Source organism: Vombatus ursinus, unplaced genomic scaffold (assembly GCF_900497805.2).
Source record: "Vombatus ursinus unplaced genomic scaffold, bare-nosed wombat genome assembly UNPS02014893.1, whole genome shotgun sequence".
In the NCBI taxonomy this organism is placed as follows: domain Eukaryota; kingdom Metazoa; phylum Chordata; class Mammalia; order Diprotodontia; family Vombatidae; genus Vombatus; species Vombatus ursinus.
The window spans coordinates 4,371,686-4,397,968 of NW_020954671.1; the positions used below are offsets into that span (position 1 = coordinate 4,371,686).

A 26,283-nucleotide genomic window follows, 5' to 3' on the forward strand; every position below is an offset into this window, starting at 1 on the left:
CCCCCACCCCCTGCCCCCAAAGCAGGTGGCCCAAAGCGATGAGCCTGGAGTCAGGAAGACCTGAATTAAAATCTGGCATCGGACTCTTGTTAGCTGGGTGACCCTTGGGCAAGTCACTTAACTTATCTTAGCCTTAGTTTTCCCATCTGGGGATGGGAATAAGAGGAGCACTCCCTTAGCAGGGCTGCTGTGAGAATCACATGAAATAACATAGGTAAAGTGCAATTAGGGTTAGAGCTTTAAAGAACTAATTTAAGGTTAGCTCACTTTATGCTTTTTACAAGTTTTTTGACACTTATTTCATTTCATAGAATCCCACTCACCTTTATGGATTAAAGGATTAATCACTTACATGATTACAAGTCATTGATAAGTCCATTTGAAACCTTCTTCCAAATTCACACTGAATCCTGGACCCATTCATTTAACTGGTCCTGTATTTCAGATGCTCCACCTATAACTGCACTGTTGCTTAGCCCCATATCTTTCCATCTTGTCCACTATATATGTGGATTTTATTAAAGAGATTTTATTAAATCCTTCACTAAAAGGTATGTAAGTAAACTCTGTTAGCAGCACTCCCCTTATCTATCAGTATCATAATGCTGCCCAAAAAGAATAAGGTTAGTTTACCATTAGTTTATTCTAGATGGAGCCAAATAGGCTCTTTAGGATCGCTGCTTCCTTTTAGAGATTTTCACTCACCATCCCTATAAGACTGTAGTCTAGAATTTTGCAAGAAATTGAAGTAAAAAAAAAAAAAGAAATTGAAGTCAAGCTCACTGGACTATATAGCTGGCACATGTCACTCTTTTTCTGAAACTCAGGACATTCATCCTTCTCTAGCCCAGTGGCACCTTGATGTTTCTCCTTGCTCTTTCAAAGATCATTGTGGTTTAGAAATATTTTCATGTTCTGTTATGCAAAAGCAGAACATCTTGGTCTGGTGATTTGAACTTAGTAAGGGCTTCTAGATGTTCTCTTAATGTCTCCCTTTTTATCTTGTCTATAAACTCTCTATTGACAAGTTTTGTTTTTTTGGGGGGGTTTTTTTTGTTCTGTCCTTCTGGTCTAAAGATTATCCTCCTTGTAGAAGAAACTGAACCAGAGTGAAACAGCTCTGTCTTCTTCCTCTTAATCATCAGTTTTCATCTCTTAATGGTCCTATTCCTTCTTCTTTCCCCAATATAGCTCTAATAAAATCCCAACTCTTTTCGGTTGAACCTAAATGCAGAACACACTATTTGTTATATATTACTTGGAGAAAATAAATTAAATTTAATCCAGATTTTGGACTAGGATTATAGCCTCTCTAGATAATCTTGTCTCTTCATTTTGTCATCTATCATTAATTAACAAAGTTTTGGGTCACCTACAATTTTTTTTAAATTATACTTTATTTTTTTACCTACATATTGTTGAGGATGCCTTCAACATCTTCATTTAAATCAATGCTAAAAGTATTAAAAAGGAGCAATCTAAGAATAGAGCAGCATGTCATACAACTAAAGACTGCCCTCATTCTGTTAAAAAATACACTTGAGTATCATTGTTCATTTAGTTGCTGATTCAACTAACTGTACTATCTTTGAGGCTACATAAATATGATCTATGATGACACCATGAGAAACTTTGTCAAATGCCAAGATAATGTCTGGAAATCATCAAAGAATGACATAGGAAAGCAATCAGATGTGTTAGAAAAAATTTGAACTTTGAGTTATAGAATATGGATAATAACAGCGCTTTTATAATATATGGATAATATACATTTATTATGTTTCTGTAATATATTTACATATACTACATAATTATATTTATATATTTATTTTGATAAATGTATTTATATGTGGATAATAATAGCATATTTAGGTTTGTGAAATACTTTGCAAATATTATCTCATTTTTTCTTCCTGACAACCTTAGAAGGTAGTGCTATTATCTGCTTTAGGGATGAAGAAACTGAGGCAGACAGAGATTATATGACTTGCCTACAGTCAATTAGTTAGCATGTGTCTGAGTCCAGATTTGAACTCAGGTCTTCCCAACTCCAGATCCGGCATTCTATCCACTGTTCCACCTTACTGCCAGCCTTCTTAGTTTCCTGCGAGACTTTTCATAAGACATTTAACCTTTCTAAGCTTCAGTTACCTTATCCGTCAAAAGAGGGATAATCTCTAAGCTCTCTTTTCGTTATCCATTTTCTGCCAGTCTAAAATCTCTTAAAAATGAAAGCAGTTTAGCACATCTACTTAGTGAACTTCATTTTATAAATGAGTAAACTGAGGCCTAATGAGATTCAGTGACTTGTCAACCAATAGTCATGTGGCTAGTCACGGCTAGAGCAAGGACTCAACCTCAGGTCCTATCCTAATCCAATATTCAATTTACATCACACTGCTTCACTGAAAAATAATAACTTCACTCAGTCACAGAATGTTACAGTTAGAATGGGCTCAGCTAATTCAGGAACCTATCACACGGTATTTCTTACAGGTAATTCTTCAGTCTTTATATAAATGCTCAGAATCAGGATTCAATATCTGGAGACACCTGAGGAGTCAGGCACTCCAATCTCTTTTGAACTGAGGCCTAGATAGCTTCCATGATTCTACCAAGATCACGCAGTAAGAACACTGGCAGAACTAGGCCTTTAACCACAGGCCCAAATTCTAACCTAGTCTATTGCTGGGAAGCTCACTATCTTAATGCATGTAGCCGGCCATTCCATTGCTGAGCAGGTCTTTTTGTCACAAATGGGTTTTATTTTATTGAACTGAAATTCTACTCCTCCCAGATACTCTTCACCATAGACCAAAGAGGATAGCTATGTTAACTTGGAATTAAGCCTAACCTTCTTTCACAATCAAAAGATAAAACGAGCTGCCTTATGGGGTGATAAGTCCCCCATTATTAGCAGTTATAGAATTCTAGGATTTAGGATTGCAAATATTCAGTCTGAGGCTGGATGACCTCTTATAGGGATTCTGCTGATGGGATTCATGCTTCAAGCAGAGGTTGGACCAGAGTAATATTTTCTTTTTCTTCTCCTCTACTCTCCTCCTTCCATCTCCCCTCTTCCTCCCTTCTCTCCTCCCCTCCCTTCCTCTTCCCTTCCTTTTCTTTCACTCCCTCCTGAAATCCTTCCTTCCTTCCTTCCTTCTTCTTTTTCTTTCTTTCTTTACTTTTTTCTTACATTTTCCCTTTTTTCCTTCCTTTTTATTTTCTCTTCCTATCACTCTCAGACTGGAAATACAATAGCTCTTCATGAGTGTTATCTCCTAACTGATTGTCATGGAAGGTTAACCTGCTCCATTTTTGACCAGGACAGGTTCACTCCTCTGTTCATAGCCTGGTAACCCCTTCTTGCACCCTGCTCCTGGGAGCTCACCACACTGGTGCTGGATTTAGTGCAGACACTTGATTGGTTTTAGATCACTTAAGCTCAGAACTCCTTAACTCAATCAATCCATCAGCCTCAGCCTTCCAAATAATAAGGATTACAGGCTTGTGCCACCATGTCTGTCCTGATTAATATTTTCGAACCCAATAATAAAAAATCTTTAATTTCATTGGGGGGGTTGCCTTCTAGTAAACTTTTATTTCTATTTATGTAGGTCTTATCCAACCAATTAAACACGAGATATCTTCCATGAATGGGCATTACCATCTATATCAAAGATATTTATTATAATCAATGATATGATTCTTCTACTGTAATAATTTAATTTATTTCCAAATTCTGATCTTGCACTTCCAGATCACTTAAGGGCAAAGAGCACAGTTGTATAGTTGAAATAAGTAAGTAGATGAGTAATCATGAGATTTCTGCCCGATCAAGGCTCTAGACATAATTTGGTCCAAACTTTTTATTTTATAAATAAGGAAAATTGACTTGCCTAGGATCACACAGGTAGTCAGTGACAGAACTGGTATCTAAACCCATGTCCTCTGACTCCAAATCTAGTGCTCATAAGATTATATATTACATTTCATACTCAAATATGTTAAAAGATAACAAAACAATCCTTTCAAGAAAATGCATTATTGAACTTACTTTCCCACAACAGTATTTACATGAGTCCTCACAAGTCCCAAATACTGGTCAATCTGTGCCTACAAAGAAAAAGGAATTATCAGCATGCCAAAAGACACAACTCTGAAATTTAACACAAATCACAAACATGACATTGAATTTACCTGGTGCTTAAAATATACTACCGGGAGAGTAAACATTGACACCACAGCTGAGGAGAAAAAGAAAGTACACAGTTAATGTTCTGAGACTAGGGAGTAATAAAAAGCCTATGTACATATCACTTCATCTATTTATAATATGCTAGTAGATAGTTCCTTTTAGCATTCTACAAATACCAGAAAAAAGATGCTAAATAAAAGGATGTTCCAAAGGAAAATGAAAAGACATAGAGCGGCCTACAGGGATGACCTCACTTTCCCTGGAGTGTGAGATTAAACTCTGTCTGCACTTCCCATGGATCTTGATCCAGAGATGTATATGAAATGTGAGATAAGCTAATGAGAAGAGCAATACATGATAGAAAACAGAAGGCAACAGAATAAAAATACATTTTAGTGAATAATATATTATTTTTTAAAAATTATTCTCCCATGACAAGGAAACTACTTTATAGTTGGGAGACTCCATGGTTTCTATTTTATTCAGAATCCACAAAATAAAAAATAAGATAAGAGCTACTTTGAGGACAACATCCAATTTCACATAAATTCTATGTAAAGATTAAGTAATGACACTAAATTATCTTTACCCATTATCAGCAGCGTCAGGCCATTGAAGAGAGCACCAACGTAAGTCAGTAGCCACATTAGCACAGCAAACTGAAATTTAAAAGGATCATCAGGTCTTCAAATATGTAGTTCTTATTTATATAGTACTTTAAAGCTTGCAAAGAACTTTCCATACATTATCTCATTTAATCCTCACAATTACCCAGTGAAATCGGTACTATTGGTATCCCATTTTACAGATGAGGAAATTGAGGCTCAAAGAGATTAGGGGCAGGATATGAACCCAAGTCCTAATGGCTCCAAGTCCAAAACTCTATCTCCTGGACCACAAGTTGGAAGATGAGAGTTTGATATAAACTTTACAATTAAATCAACTAAAAAAATGCTAAGTATTACCATATAAATTTATCACACAGGAATGGAAAGGAATCAAACCTTCCTTTTTCTCTGTACCTTTTGAAACTCCTTGTTAGAAATTCTAAGACAACAGGGTAAAATACTAGTCTATGGCATATGTTTTTCTATTATGAATACAGTTTTAACATTCACCTTAAGACATTATCATGGACAGTAACAAAGTTTTTATTATATTTTATCATTTTACAATTTTGTAATTGTTGTAAGTTGTTTAAGGTCAGGGACCATGTCTTAGATCTCTAGCAGCACCTATCACATAGTGGGTGCTTAACAAGCTGGTAAGTTTCTGATGCAAGAGCTAAACGTGGGTCTTCCTCATTCCATGTCCAGCATTCTACCTGCTGTACCACCTAGCTCCTTCCATCCAAAGATACCCAAGTCAACGGTAGAGCCAAGAATTGTGTCCAATGCTTTTGACTCACATCTGGGACTTCTCTTTCCTATGCTAGACTTTTATGTAGTGCAGTCTCAAAGCTGAAATTAGTGTAAGGAGAGTCAAACAGTAGAAGAACACGCTAGTAGAAAGTAAAAAAAAAAATCCAACAACCCACAAAAAAACCAAAAAACCTCCAAGAACTCAAGAAACTTTTTAGTGTATAAAGTACGTAGTCCTTAGGTTCAAACAAACATGCTTCTACTGTTACATTAGATTCAAATGAGAATTACTTTCAAACTAATTTTGAGACAAAAGGTGAAGAATAATTTGAAAGTCAGGCAGTACTTAGTCAATAAACATTATTAAGGGCCTACTATATGTCAGGCACTGTGTTAAGTGATAGGGATACAAAGACAGATAAAAGAAAGTTGGTGCTCTCAATTAGCTCATAGTCTAATGGAGGAAACAACGTATAAATATGTATCAATGAGATGCACACAGGATAAATTGGAAATAATCAAAGGATGGATTAATAAGAAGAATCAGGAAAGATTTCCCATAGAAGATAAGATTTTAGCTGAGACTTGAAGGAAGCCAAAAGGTGGAGATGAGGAGGGAGAAAATTTCAAACATGGAAGGGCAGGCAGTAAAAATGCATAAAAACAATGTTTTGTTCAAGGAACAGCAAGGAGACCACTAGAATGCTGAGTATGCAGTGGAAGTGGGAGGGGAGGAGAGTTGTAAGGTGTAAGAAACCAGGAAAGGTGGTAGAGGGGAAGGCAGGTTATGACATCATGGGCAAGTAGTATTTTTGCTTTATATATAGAATCATGGAACAGCAGAATGAGAAAAGACAGTAGAGAACAGCTAATTACAGCTGTTCTTCACCTTTTTGGTGTCATAGACCCCTTTGGAAGTCTGATAAAGACTATGGACCCTTCTCAGAATAAGATTTTTAAATGCATAAAATGTAAAATAAATGGGATTACAAAGGAAACCAATTACATTGAAATAAAGATGTCATTTCTTTCCCATCCAAGTTAATGGATGCCCTGAATTCTTAGAGTTCCATGGGCTCCAGGTTAAGAACCACTGATCTAACCCACTCCCCTAAAATAAAAAATGAAATGAAAATAGTATCCTATTGAGGCTAAGAACCTCAATTTTTAAGATTTATATATAATACAAATAAGTATAACATAAATATATGTAAAATAAATATATAATATATGTATCTATATCTTATCCTTCAACATTTCTCCTCAATACCATCTTTTGTTAGGAGCTCCTACTGTTTTGGCTGAGGGAATAAACAAAAGATGCACAGTGAACTACTTAAGCCCTTATACCTTTAGGGAATCCACCAGATCCTGGACCAGAAAGAGTCTTCTCAGTTCTTTAGCTGCACTATTCACATACAACTGCAGGTAGTCTGTGTACTTCTGAATCTGGTCCTGGGAAAGAGAGATCTCGAGCTCTAGATATGCCCTGCAACAAAAACGCAAAAACAAACAAGCAAAAATAAAATCCCATCAGACTGATTAAGAAAATAGTTCCTTTTGGTTGTGTCTAACTCTTCGTGAAGGTTTTTTGGGGTTTTCTTGACTGAGATACTGGAGTGGTTTGATATTTCCTTCTCTAGCTCATTTTATAGATGAGCAAACCAAAGCAAACAGGGTTAAGTGACTTGTCCAAGGTCACAAAGCTAGTATCTGAGGCCAGATTTGAGCTCAGGTCTTCTTGATTCCAGGCTCAGAGCTCTATCCACTGTACCATCTAGCTCTCAGTTTTCTTACAGTTTCCTCACCTGGGAATTCCCTATACCAATGAGATCACAGGTTAAGTCCCTGTCTTGGTCCATAAAATGTCTACAAATCCCAATTGTCAATACCTAACAAATTAGCACTGAGTTCCAACCCCCCTTTGGGGTGACTGACTTTATACTTAAAGCTTCTAGGTGGAAAAGATTTAAAACTAAAATGAGGGTTATTGTAATATTTTTAAAATTTTTCTTTCTTTTTATTGTTTCCATGACAGAACCTGTGAAATGTTTTTCATCTATATACATTATCAAATTCAGCTCATGAAAAGATGATCCCAACTCTTCCCTATACGTACGTATCAAAAGGTCAACCAGTGAAAAGATCCACTAATTTACTAGTGACAAGGCTTTTGGATGATGGTTATCTCCTCACTCTAATCTTCTAGTCTAATCTATTAATGAGAGTGCAGGCCTTAGAGTCAGGAAGATCTGAGTTCAAATCCTGCCTCAGATACTTCTAGCTGTGTGACTCCTGGGAAAGTCACTTAACCTCTCTGTGCTCCAGTTTCCTCATCTATACAATGAGGGGTAATAATAGTAGTTATCTCGTAAGATTATTGTGAAGATCAAATGTGTCAAAATATGTAAAGCACTTTGCAAACCTTAAAGCACTGTATTCATGCTGGTTATTAATGTTAGTCATTTGCTTGTAAGCTTCTTGAGGGCATGGAATCTCTTTGCCTCTTTTTTGTATACCCAGAATTTAGCACATGTGCCTGGCACATAACAAACACTTACTAAATGTTTATCGATTGATTATTGTTGTTGTTGTTATTAGTCTGATATTCAGGCATCTCTCTACACTATTATAAGTCTGGATAATTGCCCCAGAGTCTGCATTTTGGGCACCTAGATGCCTGCAATTTTAGGAAGGCGTTAGCAGGGAAAGGGAAAGTGAGATGGCAGTGGGAGATGGTACCAAAAAATAAAGACTGGAAATTCATATGTATAAACAGAAGGCATGTAAATTGTGTGTCCGTGTTGGGGTAAAGGGAGGATGTGAATGGTAGTGGCTGCTTGGTGTAAACATGCTCCCATTCCCTACACACACACACACACACACACACACACACACCCTCAGGCTGCATATTACCCTTTCATGACACCTCTTCCTTGCCTTCCATGCTCCTTCAAATCAGATTTCACCTGTATAAAAATGTAGTGCACGTATGTGGCAGGAAAGAACCTAGGACATGGTGTGCAAACATTGATTCTTGTAACCTGAAAAGGATAGTTCTGCTAGTGTTTTAAGATATTTGGAGGGGTATACTTGTGATTTCCCTGGTATAGAGAACTTGCAGCAAGGAAATTCAGTCTAGCAATGCAGACCAATGCTCACTACCCAATTTCCAATCTCACAGACGTGCCTGGAGCCATTCAGAAGCTGAAAGACCTGGCTTCATCCTTGACATGATCATGACACTCCTGTTGGAAAACCTTTAATGACTTACCTTGTAAACAAATTCAAAAGCCCTCTACAATCTTGGTTCCTACCTTTTTCCCAGTGTTTTCTCTTCTCACATAAATTAAGCTACTTCCTTTTAAAAAAAGTAACTTTAAAATATGAACTTAAACATGAACATTTCGGTGTACAAAGAACAGAAGAAGTAATTATATATGAAAGCGAACTTCCGTTATGTAATTTTTAAATATATATTAAATATAACACAATAGTAGAAGCTGAATGACTTGTCCCATTACACAACCAAGACATATTGGAGACTGGACTTAAATCCAGTTTTTCCTAGCTTTTTATCCTCAGGCCCATGTTGCCTCTCCTATGTTCCATATTAATAATATATACTAGACAAAATACACAAATAACTATAGACACAAAGCATGTGCCTATTAGGGAATTGTTTGAAATGCAAAGCTTTACCATCAAGAACACGAGGGTTTATTGGAAAACGTGTTTCACATGTTACTTAAGGGAATAAATGACCCCCAAATCAATGTATTTGATTGAGTCAAGGCCAAAGCAACATAGGAGCACCCAAGATGAGGGAGGATCCTCCCTGGCAGCGAGTACTCACTTGAATGGGTGTCCTTCATCAGTTTTCTGCACGGCTTGTAAGACAGACTTGTAGATTCTGAAACTGATGGTGGCCGAGAGTGCAGCAAGGGCCAGGTACGCCACCACACTGACAACACTGAACTGGGTCAGAGAAAAGAGTAGCAGCAGGAAGCTTCCAAACACTATCCCAGTCTGCTTAATGTCACGCCAGTACAACAGATCAATAGCTGTGAGAACAAAAACCAAAAGCAACTTAATGTGGGAAACAGTAAATAGTCTACATACATGAGATTCATCAGGCAGAAATGGAAATTTTGCCTTTGAGCTCAGTGGATTCAAATCTAGTCTCCGAATTTGGATTTCCACTCTGAATACTGAAGAACAATAATGAACTATACCTTTTGACAAATTAGTAACATTTACCTCTGTTCCATTTTAGTTAGGGTCAAGGGGTGGAGTGGGAAGGAGGAATAAGCATTTATTTAGTGCCTACTGTGTGCCAGGCACTGCACTAAGTGCTTTACAAATTTTATCTCATTTGATTAAAGCAGTAGGTTCTTAACCTTCTTTGTATGAAGCCTGTGGACCTCTTCTCAGAATCATGTTTTTAAATACATAGAAATACATATCACAAAATAAATAAGACTAAAAGGAAGTCAATCATATTGAATTTTTTTTTTTTAATTCATGTACTGCAAGTTTAAAATCCCTACCCTAGAGACAGTCAGTGAAGAAGACTGAGTAATGAATCAAATCCTCAGGAACGTCTCAATAAAAGATTTTTACCTCTGTGCACTACATCATCAGTATGTAACCCAGAATTGTCACCATAGACATGTGTAAAAGGAGGCTTAAATATGCCTAGGTATGCCAGACATAACTCTGTTGTGAGCATTAGCCTTTTCCCTTTTACTTAAGGAAGAATGAATGTTCTAACTTTAGGGGACGAAATGTGAGCTGTCCATGGTTTGATAGCCAGGACTTTTATTTCTTCTTGAGAACATTGCAGTCCATGGATATGTTCATTGGCATCTTTGGTGATCCAGGGACAAAAATTATGCTGTTTCATAATCTATACTCCTCGCATAGACCAGATGTTAAGAAGCAAGCGTTGACATAGTTGAAGTTGTCTATTTCACATCTAGCTGGGATTGTGGGTCAACTATGTCAACACTTCGGTACTGTACTAGCTGAGTCAGTCATCAAACATTTATTAAGGGCTTAGTATATGCCAGGCAGTGAAAGAAATGATTATTAATAACCAATTATTAATATGGGTGGGGGAATCCAATGGTTTTTTTTTCCTTTCCTATTTCTTTATTCAAAGCCTAGCCCTTCAAGGACATTTCTGATCTTGCCCAAGTTCACCCCACCCAGACCATCTTATCTAAGTGGAATTCTTACCCACCATTGTTCACTGTTCATAGAGTAGGTGGAGAATAGGCCCTTTTGTATAGATTGCCTGAGCAGGAGTGGTCTGGTTTGAGATGAGTCTCTTTGTTCAAGAGTGACATAATCAGAATCACGACCCCCAGCTCTTCATTAGAATAAGCCCACTTCTCATCATAATATTCATTCTCTCATTAATTGTCAACCATGGTTGATTTTTACACATCAGGGACAACCCCTTCTCCAAGGATATTTAAGCATTTAGAGGCCACCAAGGTTCATATTTGCCTTCCAAGAGAGCCACTGATCTAAATTTATTATTAATTACCCAGAAACTATGTCTCTTGGATTCTTCATTTTTCACAGCAGCTAGGTAGCTTAGTGGATAGAAAATTGGTCCTGGAGTCAGGAAGACCTGAGTTCAAATCTGGCTTCAGACACTTACTAACTATGTGACCCTGGCCAGGTCACTTTCCCTCTGTTTGCCTTAATCCACTGGAGAAGGAAATAGAAATCCACTCTAGTATCTTTGCCAAGAAAACCATATGGACAGTATTGGCATGATATGGTCCATGGGGTCACAAAGAGTAGGGCATGACTGAATGAATGAACAACAACAACATATGCTAGACACTGGCCTATGTACTGGGGATATAAATAAAGGCAAAAAATAGCCCCTGATTTCAGACAGTGCATATTCAAAAGGGGATCATTTAAATAAGTAAGTACATATATATAAAATAGGTCTATGTGTATAGGTACGTCTGTAATATACATCTATAGTAATAGAATGTATGCATACATGTATGTATGGCAATATGAAAGGGGTAGGCAGTAGAAGGTAGGGGAACCAGGAAGACCTCTTGAAGAAGTTGAGATTTGAGCTGAATCTTTAAGGAAGCCAGGGAAACTTGGAGGTGGAGAAGAATGGACATTCCAGGGTTTGGGGACATCCAGTACAAAGGCCCAGAGATGGAAGAAGGGGAGTCAAGTTACAGGAAATGTAAGCATGCCAGTTTTAATGAAGTAAGTTGTAGGCTGGAAAGGTAGGGAGCGATTAGGCTATGAAGAATTTTAAATGCTTACAAGAAGATTTTGTATTAGGAATCACTAGAGCTCATTAGGCAAGGGAGTGACATGGTCGAACCAATGCTTTAGAAAAATCATGTTGGTATCTGAGTGGAGAATGGAGTAAAGTGCATTGTACTCCTTAAAGAAGTGGGACCCAGAACACTTCAGGCACACAACACAAAACTGCCAACACTAGTGCCACCACATCTGGCATTGGCAACCCAGGTCCAGATGTCTCCATATATTCAGAATAAGGAATTAAGTAAGACTCTGGATCTCAATCCCCAGAGACATAACTAATTTTTCATTTGGAATGACAATAATATTAACCTCTGTATCATGTATATATTTTGAATATTCCCATATTCTTATCCCTTCATCCTTTCTATTTATAGCATTTTTCCTGTCTATCTCTCCAATAACACAACACCCTTAACTCCCTTAAGTGAACACTAACCCTTCTTGACCTATTGCTAAGTAGTGATTCAATGTCAACTTGGCAGGCAGTCTCCAGTGATATGCCTCAGAGATCTATTCTTCTCTCTTTGCTGCTTAACATTTTTATCAATGATTTTTATGAAGCCACAGATGTTAAGCTGATTATTACTCTAGAATAAATAGCCAATACGATGGACGATGATGTCAATATCCCAAAATTTCTGCCAGGCTAGAACAATTTGATGAATCTGAGATAAAATTCAATAGGGAAAAAGGGTTACTCGGGTTAAAAAAATTAACTTCACACATAGAAGAGGGGTGAAGTACGACTAGACAGTTTTTTATCTGAAAAAAATACTTTTAGTGAATTTTAAGCTCAGTATGAGTAGGCAGAGTCATATGGAAGTCAAAGAGGCTAATGAAATCTTGGCTGTAGTAAGAGAGGCATAGCTTTGAGAAAGACGGAAGCTCCTCTGTAATCTGCCTTGGCCAGACGACATCTAAAGTATTGCATTCAGTTCTGGACACCACAGTTTAAGAAGGACATTGCTAAGTTGGAAAGCATCCAGAGGAGCATAATCAGGATAGTAAAGGGACTTAAGTCAATGTCACATGAAGACTGATACAAGGAACAGGGGATGTTTAGCCTAGAGCAGAGAAGACTTATGAAACATGTGAGTTTAAGTACTTGATGGGCTATTGTCTATCAGAAGCAGGAGTAATGGGTGGGAGTTTCATGAAGCAAATTTAGATTTGATGCAAAGAAATTACTATTTTTTTTTGACAATCTGAGCTACTCCAAAGTAGAATAGGCTGTCTCAATAGATAGTGAGTTCTTCCTCATTGGAAGTCTTGAAGAAAAGGTCAAATGATGACTTGACAAGTAGGTTATGGTAGGAATTTCTTTTGGGTTATGGGTTAGGGATGAGGTGGCCACTGAAGTCCTTTCCACTGTTATAATTATGAATATTCTATGAATTACTGTTGACCTTTGGTTTACTGACCCAAAGCCAGTCATCAATGGATGATGGGAACCAGTGAATATCTGCTGTGGTAATCTTGCTAAATTAAGAACCTTTTTCTATTAACTACTGGACATACATTTTCAAAGGTATAGAATGGTTTTACTAAGGATTCACGATATACCAATACCTATTTTGGATCTAACTTTGGGCACATATATGTCAAGGAGGAGCAATGATGGGGTCAGAACTAAGCTTTTTACCTACAAACCCTTTGATCTGAGCCAAAAATAGAGTGTTCCTACTATATCTCCTAAGGAGGGGGAGGAGGCCATAATGAAGAAAGTGCATCTCCACAGCCCCTAGGATGGCATAGAATTAAGAAAGAAATCTCAAAGTAGATCCTAAATTCTATTTAGTTCCCTCCTACATATAAGGGACATAAAAAGGTATGTTAAAATATGGTCCCTCAGCATGTAGATACCACCAGCTTTCCCTATATCAATAGTTGTCAAACTTTTTGGTCCCAGGGCCTCTTAATATTCTTAAAAATTATTGGGTATCCTCTCCCAAAAGAGCTTTTATATAGGTTATATCTATAAATGTTAATAGTATTAGAAATTAAAATGTCTTGAGATTATTATAAAAATTGTTTTGACTTCACAGACCCCCGTGAAATAGTCCAGGAGTCCACAGATCACACTTTGAGAACTGATGCTTTAGATCATTAGGGAGACCTGCAAAGAAAAAGGTTCTATGGCTGAAAACTGCTAAGAAAAACCTCATTTGATAGATCTCTCTATAGTAATCTGGCTTCCTCTTCATCTTTCTCTTTCTATACACATGTATACATATATGCATATGTGTGCGTATATATGTATATATACGTATATATGTATGTGTATATACACACACATATAAATCTACATACATACTGACAAGATATATATAGAAAATCTAGGTTATTCACACTCTATTCTTATTCTTCTTTCTATGGAAAAATGTAAGACACAAGAAAACAAAAGCAGTATTTTTTTCAAATTTCACACAGATGGAAATTTTCTAAATGGCACTGCCACTGAGAAGCAAAGAAAGCATTAATCCCTGCTAAGAAATGTAATAAAGCACATTTGCTAGCTAAGCAAATCCTCAACTCTTCCTATAAGATGCTGTTGTAATCAATTTTTTTAAATGGACAGAAAATAAGAAGCTAAATTCACATCTCACAGATAAACATTTTCTTATGTTTTAATGTCATAAAGGAAACATGGTGTGGTGGACAGAGTTGATGTCAGAGCCAAGAGGGTCTGGGTTCAAATTCTACCTTTGACAAAATACTGACTCTGTAACACTGGGCATATCACTTAACCTCTTTAAGATGAAGAGTTTCAGAAAAGGTGCCAATATGCATTGGTGGAGGTAGTTTCCTCATCTGGGGCCACTGAAATCTCAGGGTAGTTCAGTAGATAGTGTTGGTTCTGGAATCAGGAAGATCTGATTTCAAATCTAACTTAAAATATTTACTGGTTATGTGACCTGATAGCAGATAAATGAAATTAATGAATGAGATAAATGAGTCCCTTAATTTCTGTCTGCTCCAGTTTCCTCAGCTATAAAATGGTGAGGATAATAGCACCTACCTCCCAGGACTGTCATGAGGATCAAATGAAATAATATTTGCAAAGTGCTTAGCAGAGTGCCTGGCTCACAGCAGGTACTTCATAAATGTTTCTTTCCCCAGTCTTCGGTGTTTATGCACATCATACTTTGTAGGACTGGTTGAACCTGATTTAGGGAATCAGACACCAGTCCCTCAAATGAAAATGAATCTGAGGAGCTCAAAAATGGCAAAGGCATGATTTATTTACAACTTTGTGATGAACAAGCTCAATTAACCAAGGTGAAAATGCCTCTAGGCACTTCATCTGAGCTTTTCTAATGAGCCAGGGCGCAGAAGAAGCCTCATTCAAGGTGACTGCCAAGCTTATATTAAGAACACACAACTTCCTGAAACTAATCCATGAAATCAGGGTCCTTACCACCTGTTAGATTTTCTCAGGTTCTTTTTATATGAAAAACTCATCTTAAATATCTGAGGAGGATTCCCTGGGAAGCAACATCTCTTCAGTCCTAGCCAAGACCTAGATATAGGGAGAAATCTCAAAGTGGATTCCAATTCTATCCAAAGGAATCTATAAGGCTGGGTTTGGAAGCCAACAGTTAGAGGGTCCCTTCTCCCACTGCTTAACTTCGTCTGCCTATGCAAATATTTCTAAAAAAAATATAGGCCTATAAGGCAGTGAGAAACCATGAAAAGATAACTGTTCTGGGAATTAAGGTGATTTGGATTGTTGTGGGGTTTGCCACTAACTAGCTGTGCCAATTCCTGAGCCTTGGTTTTCTCATCTGTAAAATAAAGGGATTAGACTAGATAATATCTAAAGTCCCCTTCAGCTCTAACAGTCTTTATCTATGGCAAATGGTCATACTACTTAGAGTGTGCTTGATATCATTATTACATACGCCAATACTTGATATCATCATTACATACTCCAATGTGTTGATGCTGATGTGTGCAAAGGGATAATCAATGAATCAACAAACATTTCTCATGCATGTACTATTTGTCCAGATAATGGGGACACTGAAGTAAAAATAAAATTCTCCTTGACCTAAAGCAGTTTAATTTCTATTAGAGAGGGGGAAATGTCAGCACATAAGTATAGTCTTTCTTTGGGGCACAGGGACTTAGGACTTTTAAACTATTCTTTTGGAAAAGGAGTTATAGGAAAAGAAGACATAAGGGAACCCTGGGAAAGTAGGACAGAGGGGCAGGAGAAATGAGTGTGTACATGGGAAGTATGCCTATAGATAAGTTATGATGGCCTATCAGGACATCTGGATTGATCCTTTGCTGTGACACAGAAAGCGTATTGGAACCAAGAATCCACAGCTCAGGGCAGTGAGAGGTCTGGGGACCTTTTCTACTTCCTAGCAAAGTAAATTTCCTCTTCTTACAGTTGGCCAGGAATGCTAGCTTATCTATTATTTATCTATTTCTCTCACTTTTTTTGTGTTTTGTTTTGGCTAGGCAATGGGGTTAAGTGACTTGCCCAGGGTCACACAGCTAGTAAGTGTCAAGTGTCTGGTCTGAGATCAGATTTGAACTCAAGTCCTCCTGACTCCAGGACCAGTGCTCTATCCACTGAACCACCTAGCTACCCCTATTTCTCTCGCTTTTAATCTCATTAATTTACTATAAAATCACACCAGCCTGCAAAAATGCTAAGCTATGTGTATTCTATTTAAGCCTTGGAAATAGAGAGAGAGGATATGGCAGAGAACATTCCTCATTCGAAGGGAGGCATTCTTAATCTGGGCTCTGTGAACTTTACAAATATGACTGATAACTACATTTCAATATCATTGGTCCTATGTATTTTATCTTACATATTTAAATTTAGTTTGAGAAGATGTCCGTAGACAGTCCACAGGACTTACAGAGATCCATGAAATAATAAAAAATTAAGAATATATGTTCTAGGAAGACAAAAGGTTGGACAACAGAAACTAATATGGATGCTGGTATTGTTAGGACAAAGTAGTAGAGTAGTACTCATCTGTATAATTTGGGTATATGAATTTGGACTACTAAGGGAAAAAAAAAATCACAATCCACTGAGAGAATGGGCCTCAAGGAGCAAGGTTTGGGAATTTTCATTTTCAAACTTCTAATGTCTCTTTTTGGCAAACTGGATTTGAAAGGAAAGCCACCACACTGAAGGTGGTTGAAGCTCACCCCTCCTTTCCCCATCAATTGTACTGGCTGTTAAGCTTGCTAGCCAATACTTTCTGTTGCCCCCATAAATGAACATTATATACAGGTATTTATGTGTATGTGTGTTTACACACACACATACACACAAAGGTATATGCCTGTATATATAAGTATTTGTGTGTGTACATATACGATACATATATAGGCATTTCTGTATATGTATGTATGTACATATGCATCTATTAATACATATAATATGTATGTGTATATATATGTAGGTATGTATACATATATACCTACATATATGTATTTATATATAGGTATAAGTATAAATACTTTTATGTATATGTATTTATATGAAGTAGCTACAAGGTAAGATACAGATACAAAGTAACTAGGGTGGTAGTAAGAGGCACTATCAGCTAGGAGTGGGACAGGAATCCAGAACGTATATGGGGAGGGGACACTTGAGCTGAGCTTTGGGGAAACTAGGGATTCTAAGAGGCAGAGGTAAATTGAGTAAATTCCTTTCATGAAGACCAGCCGGTGCATAGGCACAGAAATGGGAAATGGAACGTCATGTATGAAGAACAATAAGTAGGTCAGTTTAATCAGAAAATAAAGTTTGGGAGGGGAGCGATGTGTAAAAAGCCTTATAAAAATAGGCCAGAACCAGACTGTGAAGGGTTTAAAATGTCCAAAGGAGTTGTATTTCCAGCACTTACTACAGTGCTTGGCATAGAATGGATGCTTAATAAATGTTCATTTATTGATTTATCTTAGAGGCAATAGTAAGATACAGGAGCACTGGGTTGACATGGTTAGATTTAGGAATTTAGGAACATCACTTTGGCAGCTACACAGAAGATGTGTTGCAGAGGGAAAGATGAAGCAGGTAGAACAAATATGAGGCTGTTGCAATAGTCCAGGGCAGAGGTAACAAGGGCTTACGTCGGAGTGATGGTTTGTTTATGGGGTGAGGGATGAGGTCTCAACGAGGGCAAAGAATAGGCAGGCTCAGTAGGCTTGAGGGAGTGATTTAGGTTACAAGCAAAGAGAGGGATTTCTGAGTTCAAGATCTTGGTCAGAAATAGGATGAGTCTATCCAGGCAATGTAAACTGGGAAAGTGGGTTTACATCTAATCAAGTTAGTTAATGCCCCCATAACAAAGAGAATAAAATCTTTTTTGGACATCTTGAAAATAAGGTATCTATAGGATATCCAGTTTGAAAGGTCCAAAGAGGTTGGTAATGTGAGAATGCAATTCAAGATAGAAATAAAAAATGGATATATTGATCTGGATGTTATCTGCAGAGAGGTGAAAACTGAACCCATGGTAACAAGTGAGATTACTGAGAGAATATAGGGAGAAAAAAAGAATAGGACCTAAGACAGAGCCTTGAGGTAAACCTATAGTTAGGGGTGGATCATGGATGATAAATGAACAGGCAGATAGGTAAGAGAATTGATAAGAAATCAAAAAAACTGGGGCAGCTAGATGGCGAAGTGGATAGAGCACGGCCCTGGAGTCAGGAGGACCTGAGTTCAAATCTGGCTTCAGACACATAACACTCACTAGCTGTGTGACTCTGGGTAAATCACTTAACCCCAACTGCCTCATAAAAAAAGAAAAAAAAATCATAAAAACTCAGAGAGAAGAGAGTAACCAGGCAGAGAAGGTAGTCAACCGTATCAAATGCTGCAGAGAATGCAGAAAGATGGAGTTTTAAATTTGAAAAATCAAGAGATCATTTTTGTTGACATGATTAAAAGTTGGAGGGGGAGGAGACTAGGGAGATTTTGAACTGACCACTTATCTGAGAGGAGGAAAAGTGGGGACAAAAGGGTAGAAGAAAGTGATGATTAAAACAATAAAAGAAAGAAAAATAAATCATTTGGGAAAAACAGCAAAACTAGAGAAAGGGTAGGCAAATGGAAGAAGGGGGTGGGGTAAAAGGGTAGAAAACCTGTAGGAACTGAATTATATCAATGCTGTTTCAGCAAAATTGCTGAACAGTAATTGCAAGAACAAAATATTAACTTAAATATAGGAAAATATTGCAAACATCTTTTTTTAAAAAAAGCTAAAGAAACAAATAGAGGGAAACATGAGCCTAATTCACACAAATTTAAATGCGAATTCACTAAACAATCCAGTAAAATGAAAAAAAAATGGATGAGGAAATAAAATCACCCAATTTGTTATTTATCAGAAACACATTTAAAAAGAAAGGCATGTATAATCTAAATGAGAGGATAGAACAAAAGTTTCTATGCATGAAATGAATAATAATAAAAAAGAGGTTGCAATTATGCTATCATGCTAAACAACAATTTTAAATCAATGTCAATAGGGACAAATAAGAAAATTACATTATACTTAAAGGAACCATAGAAGATGAATTAATATAAATGTAAAAAAAATGCATCAAGTGGCACAGCATCTAAATTCATAAGACTCAACTGAATTGCAAAAAGGCACAAATAATAATAGTAGATTTTTAATATTCCTCTTTCAGAGCTAGAAAAAATTAAAACAAAAAACAAAAAACAAAACCAAACACAGAAAAGTGAACAAACTTGGAAAATTTATAGCTAAAAGATTTGTTGTATCTTCTGAATAATAACATTAAAATACGTATTTCTCAGCACCAAATGAGATAGATAACCAGATAAAATAGATTATATTTTAGATCACAGAAAAATTACAAGTAAATATTTCTAAAAAGCAAAAATGCTAAACATATCCTTTATAGATTATAACAGTACAAGAAGCAGTAATTAATGCAGGGAGCCCAAGCAAAATACACATTAATAACAAAATACACTTAATAACAAAATGTGAGACAATGACAGAGTCAAAGAACAAATCATAGAAACAATTATGAAATACATAAAACACAATGAAAATGACTAGGCAACATACTAAAATTTCTGAGACGCTGCCAAAACAGTCCCTAGAGGGAAATTTATATCTCTAAATACATGTTAACAAAATAAAAAAGAGGGTTAATGAACTAAACATACAAGTAAAAACTAGGAAACCAACAAATACACCCCAAATTATCAGAAAATAAGAAATCTTGAAAATTAGAGGAGAAATAAATTGGAAAATAAAATGACCCATATAACTAATAAAACTAACAGCTATTTCTTTGAAAAGCAAATAAAATTATTTAACCTTTAATCAACCTGATTAAAAAGGAGGAAAATCAAATTAACAATATTAGAAACTGAACAAAATGAAATCACAACACAGAATTCAAAGGAGTTGCCAACAGTGTCAAGTCTGCATAATGAAGAGGCCATTAGGTTTGGCAATCTGGAGTTCATTGATAAATTTGAAGAGAGCAACTGCAAAACAGTCACGGAGGTTAGCTTGCAAAGGTCTGAGGAATGAGTGGGTGGTATGGCATGAAGCGTAGATTATTCTTTCTAGAAATCTGACAATGAAAGGAAGGAGAGATACCTATAGGATAAAGTTTAAATTTCTCAGTCTGACATTTAAAGTCCTCTCCCCATTCCAGCTCCAAGATCCTTTTCTAAATTAATTTTTTTTTTTACTTACTAACCTTTCCCCTACATATTCTACATTTCCAGATAAAGTGGCTTTCTAGCAGTTCTTCATACTTAGTGTTCCAGCTTTCATCTTTATGCACAGACTGTCTCCTATGCTTCGAATTTCGTACCATGAATTCATCCTCATTCACATCTCTGGGACTCCTTAGCTTCCTTCAGGGCCCAATTCTTATGCTACCTCCTATATTAAGACCTGGTTGATCCCCGATAGCCTACTACCTTCCTTTATTAGTGTTCTCTCCTTTCTCAGATTGCCTTGTCTGTATACATGGTGCATCTCTTTAGTACAATGGCAAGGACTTTGAAAACAAGAAATGTTTCATCTTTCTTTGTATCCCCAAAGCCGAGCAAAGTGCCTTGGGTAAATACTAGTCACTTAATAAATACTTTCTGAATTGGACTTCACTGAATTGTGAGGAATATCACAGGGGAGTTGATAAGACATAGAAAAACACTTGCTTTCCAACAATCATGGTATGAATTAGTAGTGGATCTAATACGAAAAAAGACATTGAATGGTAGAATTAACAAAATGGGTACAATGATAAGGCAAAAAAGCACTAGTGAAAGCGTAGCTACTATGGCTGATCCTAGTGAAGACATAAGTGGGTTGATGGACTGATGAGTGGGACTGGGGTGGAGTGAGGGATGAGGTCTCAATGAGGGCAAAAAATAGGTAGGCTCAGTAGGCTTGAGAGAACGATTTAGATCACAAGCAAAAAGAGGGATTTCAGAGTTCAAGATTTTGGTCAGAAATAGGATAAGTCAATCCAGGCAATGTAAACTAGGAAAGTGGATTTACATCGAATCAAGTTTAATTGAAGTGACACAAGTTAATGTCCCCATAACAACCACTTAGAGGATTGCTAATTACTTCTATTAAGCTCTGTTTTGTATAAGCTGTCTCTAAAAACAAATGCCAGAAGGAACATATAAAGAACTATTCTGTCCTCTAATCAGTGATATTCCATTTCAAACAAATGGCATTTTGAGCCAATTTGTCCTCATTATGTGAGGTGTTAAAATTTTGAAATATGAAATGATATAGCAGCTATTAATAATAAGTCTGAATTTTCTATTTTCAACTCTATTTCTGCCTAACGGCTTGACTGCTGCTAAAAATCATATACACTACTTTTAAAAAACCCACTAAATCTCCCAAATACTACACATTTTTCATGTATGCAGAGAAAAGAATAAGAAGAGAGTGATTAAAGAGAATGGCAGACAACAGCTCAGACTGGTTAAGATTAACTACGTAAAATTAATTTGGAGTATAAATTGTAGGCCAATGTATCCATCATTTAGATCTAATGTTGACAGTTTTCCAAGCAGCTAGGTTAAAAAAAGAAATGCATCTAAACAATGGTCCATCATCACATTCTGTTCATCACAGTACTTTCTATAAGTAGGTAAATCCTATGTTACACAATAGATGCTTTGCCTAAAATGCTGTAAATTGAATATTTGCAATCAGAATCACAGAATCTCAAAATAGGAAAGCGCCACAGAGACCCTCTAGTCTAAATGGTACCTAAACAAGAATTTCCTTTCCATCATATCTGATTAGATATCATCTAGTCATAGCTATTGCTTGAAGACCTTTTCTTGAAATCTATGTCCTATGACCTCTGAAGTAATCCATTCCACTTTGGGATGGTTCTAATGGTTACTAAGCTTTTCCTTAAAACAAATCTAGTCTTGTCTCTTTCTAACTTTCATTTATCACTTCCTGGTTTTGTCCTTTGAGACCAACACTTAATGAACATCTATTAAGTGCCAGGCTATGTGCTAAAGGCTGAAGATACAAAGATACAAAGAAAGGCAAAACTAAATCAAAATAATGAAAATCACAATCCCTTTTCCACTTGGCAGCCTTCCAAATACTTAAAGATAGCTTAAATACCAGGGTTCCCCTCTCCCCTCCCCACTGCACCCTCATAACATGAGTTAGGCTAGTTTTTCCCTAAAAGCTGACAAATCTGGGACTTTATTGGTTCGGAGATGGGAAAAAACTCAACCTATACCTCCCTTGATACAGATTTCTAGTAGCATCTAACCAAATTGGCATAGCTTCTTGGCACCTGAAGGCACAAAAGGCCCACCCAATAGGGTTTGGGGCCTTTCAGACTTGGTGGTTGTCTTATGACCAGCCTAATGTCAAAGTTGCTTGATTAATTCCCTGTTCATCCATATCAGTCTCTACAAAGTTCCTTTTTCATTCTCATCAGGATTATTACTCTTTGTATCTTAAGAATTTCATTCTTGAGCACTTTTCATATCCACCCTGGATGAATTTCTGTTTAGAACTATAATTCATGTCATCTTATCTATCCTTTCTCTGAACCCTTTGAAATCTGCTCTCCTAAAATCTATGACACATGTCAGATTACTCCACAAAATAATAGCTAGGTACTTCATAGGTTCATAAAGCAAATGCTAAAAGGGACCTCAGAGGTCATAGAGGTGACTACTGGCTTCTGGCCGTGCTACTGGAGTATAAGCTCTAAAAGATTCTATCATGGCAGGAAGGCTTTGAGGACAGTCCCCGCAACAGAGGCCAACCTAGGTAAATACAGAGAGGTTCAATACCAGGATGCTGGCTACTTGGTGATAAATTCCTTGGCCATGATAATCCATAAAACAGAAGAAAAAAAATGCAAAGTGGTCCTCAGTCTGATGCAGCAGCCCTCAAAATGGCCCTTGTTACTTATCTGCTGTGTGACCCTGGGCAAATCACTTTATCTCTTCCTGCCTCAGTTTTCTCAATTGTAAAAGGGGGATAAAAATAGTGCCTATCTCCCAGGACTGTTGTATTAAGCGAGACAGTATTTGTAAAGCCCTGAGCACCATGGCTGGCATATTGTAGGCTCTTAATAGATGCTTGTTCCCTTTCTCTCCTCCCCTGTTCTGGTCTTTTAATGATGTGGCAGTGTCAGAAAAAAGGAGCGAGTACTAAGAATTACATGCCATTTAGATGGTCTATAAACATGAACTTAGCTGTTGGAATTCTAAATGTTAGATCCAGTTCAATGGCCAATAAATGAAAAGATGCCTAGTAGAATACAATCTTATAAATCTTAACATTCTTTCTTTCTATAAACAAAACCTAAATACGGCTTGGTCACAAAGCAAGAATGAGGGATAACTGATCACCTTGTAGGTTTCATTGTTATCCTTATGATGCAGATAGAAGGTGAGAAAGACCCCTGAGCATTATGGGCAGATTCCCTAAGATAAGAGTTGCAAGGTTGGGTAGACATGGATGAATTGTTATTTACATTGTTGGAAGGAACCTCTGAAACAATGATATCACAGATTCAGATCCAGGAAACACACCAGAATCTATTTCCTTCATCATCACTTATTGGTTGGAATGTTTACTTTCCTACAAGGTTCCTATCATTTCCTCCCTAGCAACTAGCTCCTCCTTCTTGGTGAAAATTCAACCTAGAATTGCAAGTTACCCTTCATTTAGCCCTCCCACTCTTAAAGGAGAAAAGTGTTATCAAAGCAAATCAAAACATTATTAGCTTCTTTGCTTTTGGCATGAAGAAAGCTCCACCAGAAGCCTGGATAATTGAAGTCCCTCATCACTACCATATGCTACTTCTGTGCCAGGCTTATGATGTTTCCCAAATTACTCATTTAGTGTCTCTTTCATTCCAGGTGGATTGAATTATATTTTAAATTCACTTAGGGAGCCTGGTATTTAAAGTTAATTTTATTCCTACCATTAACCCTTTTATAGAATGAATAATTACCCCCCTTAATTTGATTTAATAAATGCCAAAGATAACGATCTCCTGTCACAAACCTTGATTGAATTGAAAACACAGAAGTGAGTAATGGCATTATTGGCTACTTGAGATAATACCTATGGGCATCTATCTTGTAGGGGCTATTGTGAAGGTCAAATAAGATGATGTAGGTGAAGTGCTTTGCAAACCATAAATGGCAATTACTACTCTTGTCTTTGAAGATACTGCAGCATTTGTATGGGACACACCCATACTGACAGGATTAACAATACTCGGTAGCTTGGGATAGGGTCTTCAGAGAAGTGGGCTAGGTAGAGGAAATTTCATGATGGAACGGTACATTTTGGCAAAAGGATAGAACTTAAGCAGGGAGAAGGTGAGGTGGCATTCCAAACAAGGACAATGCAATGTATCCTGGTCCCCTGCTTGTCCTATTATAGCTTTGTGATCTCTCTTGTTTTACTCTGGGCCCAAGCAGAAATCATGGATAAAAACTGGAAAAGCAATTTCTGAACATCTTGGCACATAAGAGTTATTATCCCTTCCCTGTCATCAGGGGCTGAAGTCATGCATAGAGATCCTTATCTGCTCTTTGGAGTACTCTGTTTTTGCCTTTTCTCTTCCTTTCCCTAACTTTGCTATTTAGACTACCAAGAGAGAAAAAGGACTAAAGCAGCTCAGTAAACTGGGGACCACATGAAGGGGTGGGGGCACTATAACCAGCACTTCAGAAAAGTAATCAAGGTCTAGAACCAAAGAAAAATGGATTGAGGGTCAGGGTTCAAATCTCACTTCTCCTATCTACTTATTACCTGTGTGATAGGAGGCAAGCTGATTGCATTCTTTTGGTTGCACTTTCTTCTTCTATGAAAAGAAGGAATTGACTAGATGCCCTCTGAGGATCTTTTTGGCTTTACATCTAGAATCATCCTAAGATCTTAGGACTCTCGTGGAGCCTGCAGACATTATGAGGACTGAAGTTAGTGGAGGTGGGTGAGGACATTATTACCATCAGACATTCGATAAATGTTTGTGTTGGAATAGACCCAGTATTTTGGGAACTTAAGCTGGCATCAATATATAAAATGGGTTGGAAGAGGGAGATATGAAAGACCAAGAAGGAGATCATTGTTCTACTCCAGGTATGAAGCAATAAGGGCATGAGGTGTTGAGAGTGGGAAAAGAAGTTTTATTATGTAGCATGAATTTGTTATAGACCAAATTAGTTCAGTTTCGTAGCTTTCTCCAGGAGCACTCCTAGCTGGGGCATGGGATCAAAGAAGACACTGAAAGTTAATAAGAGCTGGCAATTGACTTGATGGATACAAGGGAAGCTTGGGATGGGGGCTAGTGAGTCTAAGGTGCTAAAGGGGAAAGCACTGAAATTATATTGTGGGGTCTAGGTTGAATGGGGAGACAAGTTAAGTTAGAAAGGGAATTACAGATTAGAAAAATGAAACAAGTTAGAGGGACTAAGGTGATATGGATGGAGTTGGATCAGAGTCCACCCTATGGAGCATGATTGGGTCTGCAGGGTCCTTCTCATGGAACATCCACAGTGCTAAGTCTAGGTGATGGCCACTGTAAAGACATGTGCTCTGGCCTTTTGATAAAGGGCACACACAGTCAGAGGCTTCTGGTCCAGTCCCCATATTGCAGTCTTCTTCCACCACCCTTGTGAGAGTAGGCTGTGTCAAACAGGATTGACCGTGGAGAATCGCGAGCTGTCCACTCAGTAAACTTTACAGAGAAAGAGGACTGCTTTTGCTCTCTTTTCCCGCTCTTCTGAATGTGTGCCTTGGGACCTCTTGGACATTCTGAGAGGATTTCTTCTCACCTCTAGCTGGAAGCTCTAGTAGTGGTCAACAAATGACAACATGCACATATGCTGGCCTGGATAAATCTAAA

At 37.3% G+C, this 26,283-nt stretch overlaps 1 protein-coding gene across 2 annotated transcripts in view; it reads right to left on the reverse strand.

The window, feature by feature from the left end:
- The window catches only part of RTN1 (reticulon 1), a 268,086-nt gene that overhangs the window by 2,943 nt on the left and 238,860 nt on the right, over positions 1-26,283 (reverse strand). For both annotated transcript variants that reach the window (XM_027842895.1, XM_027842894.1), the window contains 5 exons: positions 9,416-9,623; positions 6,910-7,048; positions 4,788-4,857; positions 4,201-4,247; positions 4,058-4,116 (listed from right to left, as the gene is read on the reverse strand). In XM_027842895.1, the coding sequence (XP_027698696.1) occupies positions 4,058-4,116; positions 4,201-4,247; positions 4,788-4,857; positions 6,910-7,048; positions 9,416-9,623 (523 nt within the window). The remainder of the gene's footprint in view (positions 1-4,057; positions 4,117-4,200; positions 4,248-4,787; positions 4,858-6,909; positions 7,049-9,415; positions 9,624-26,283) is intronic.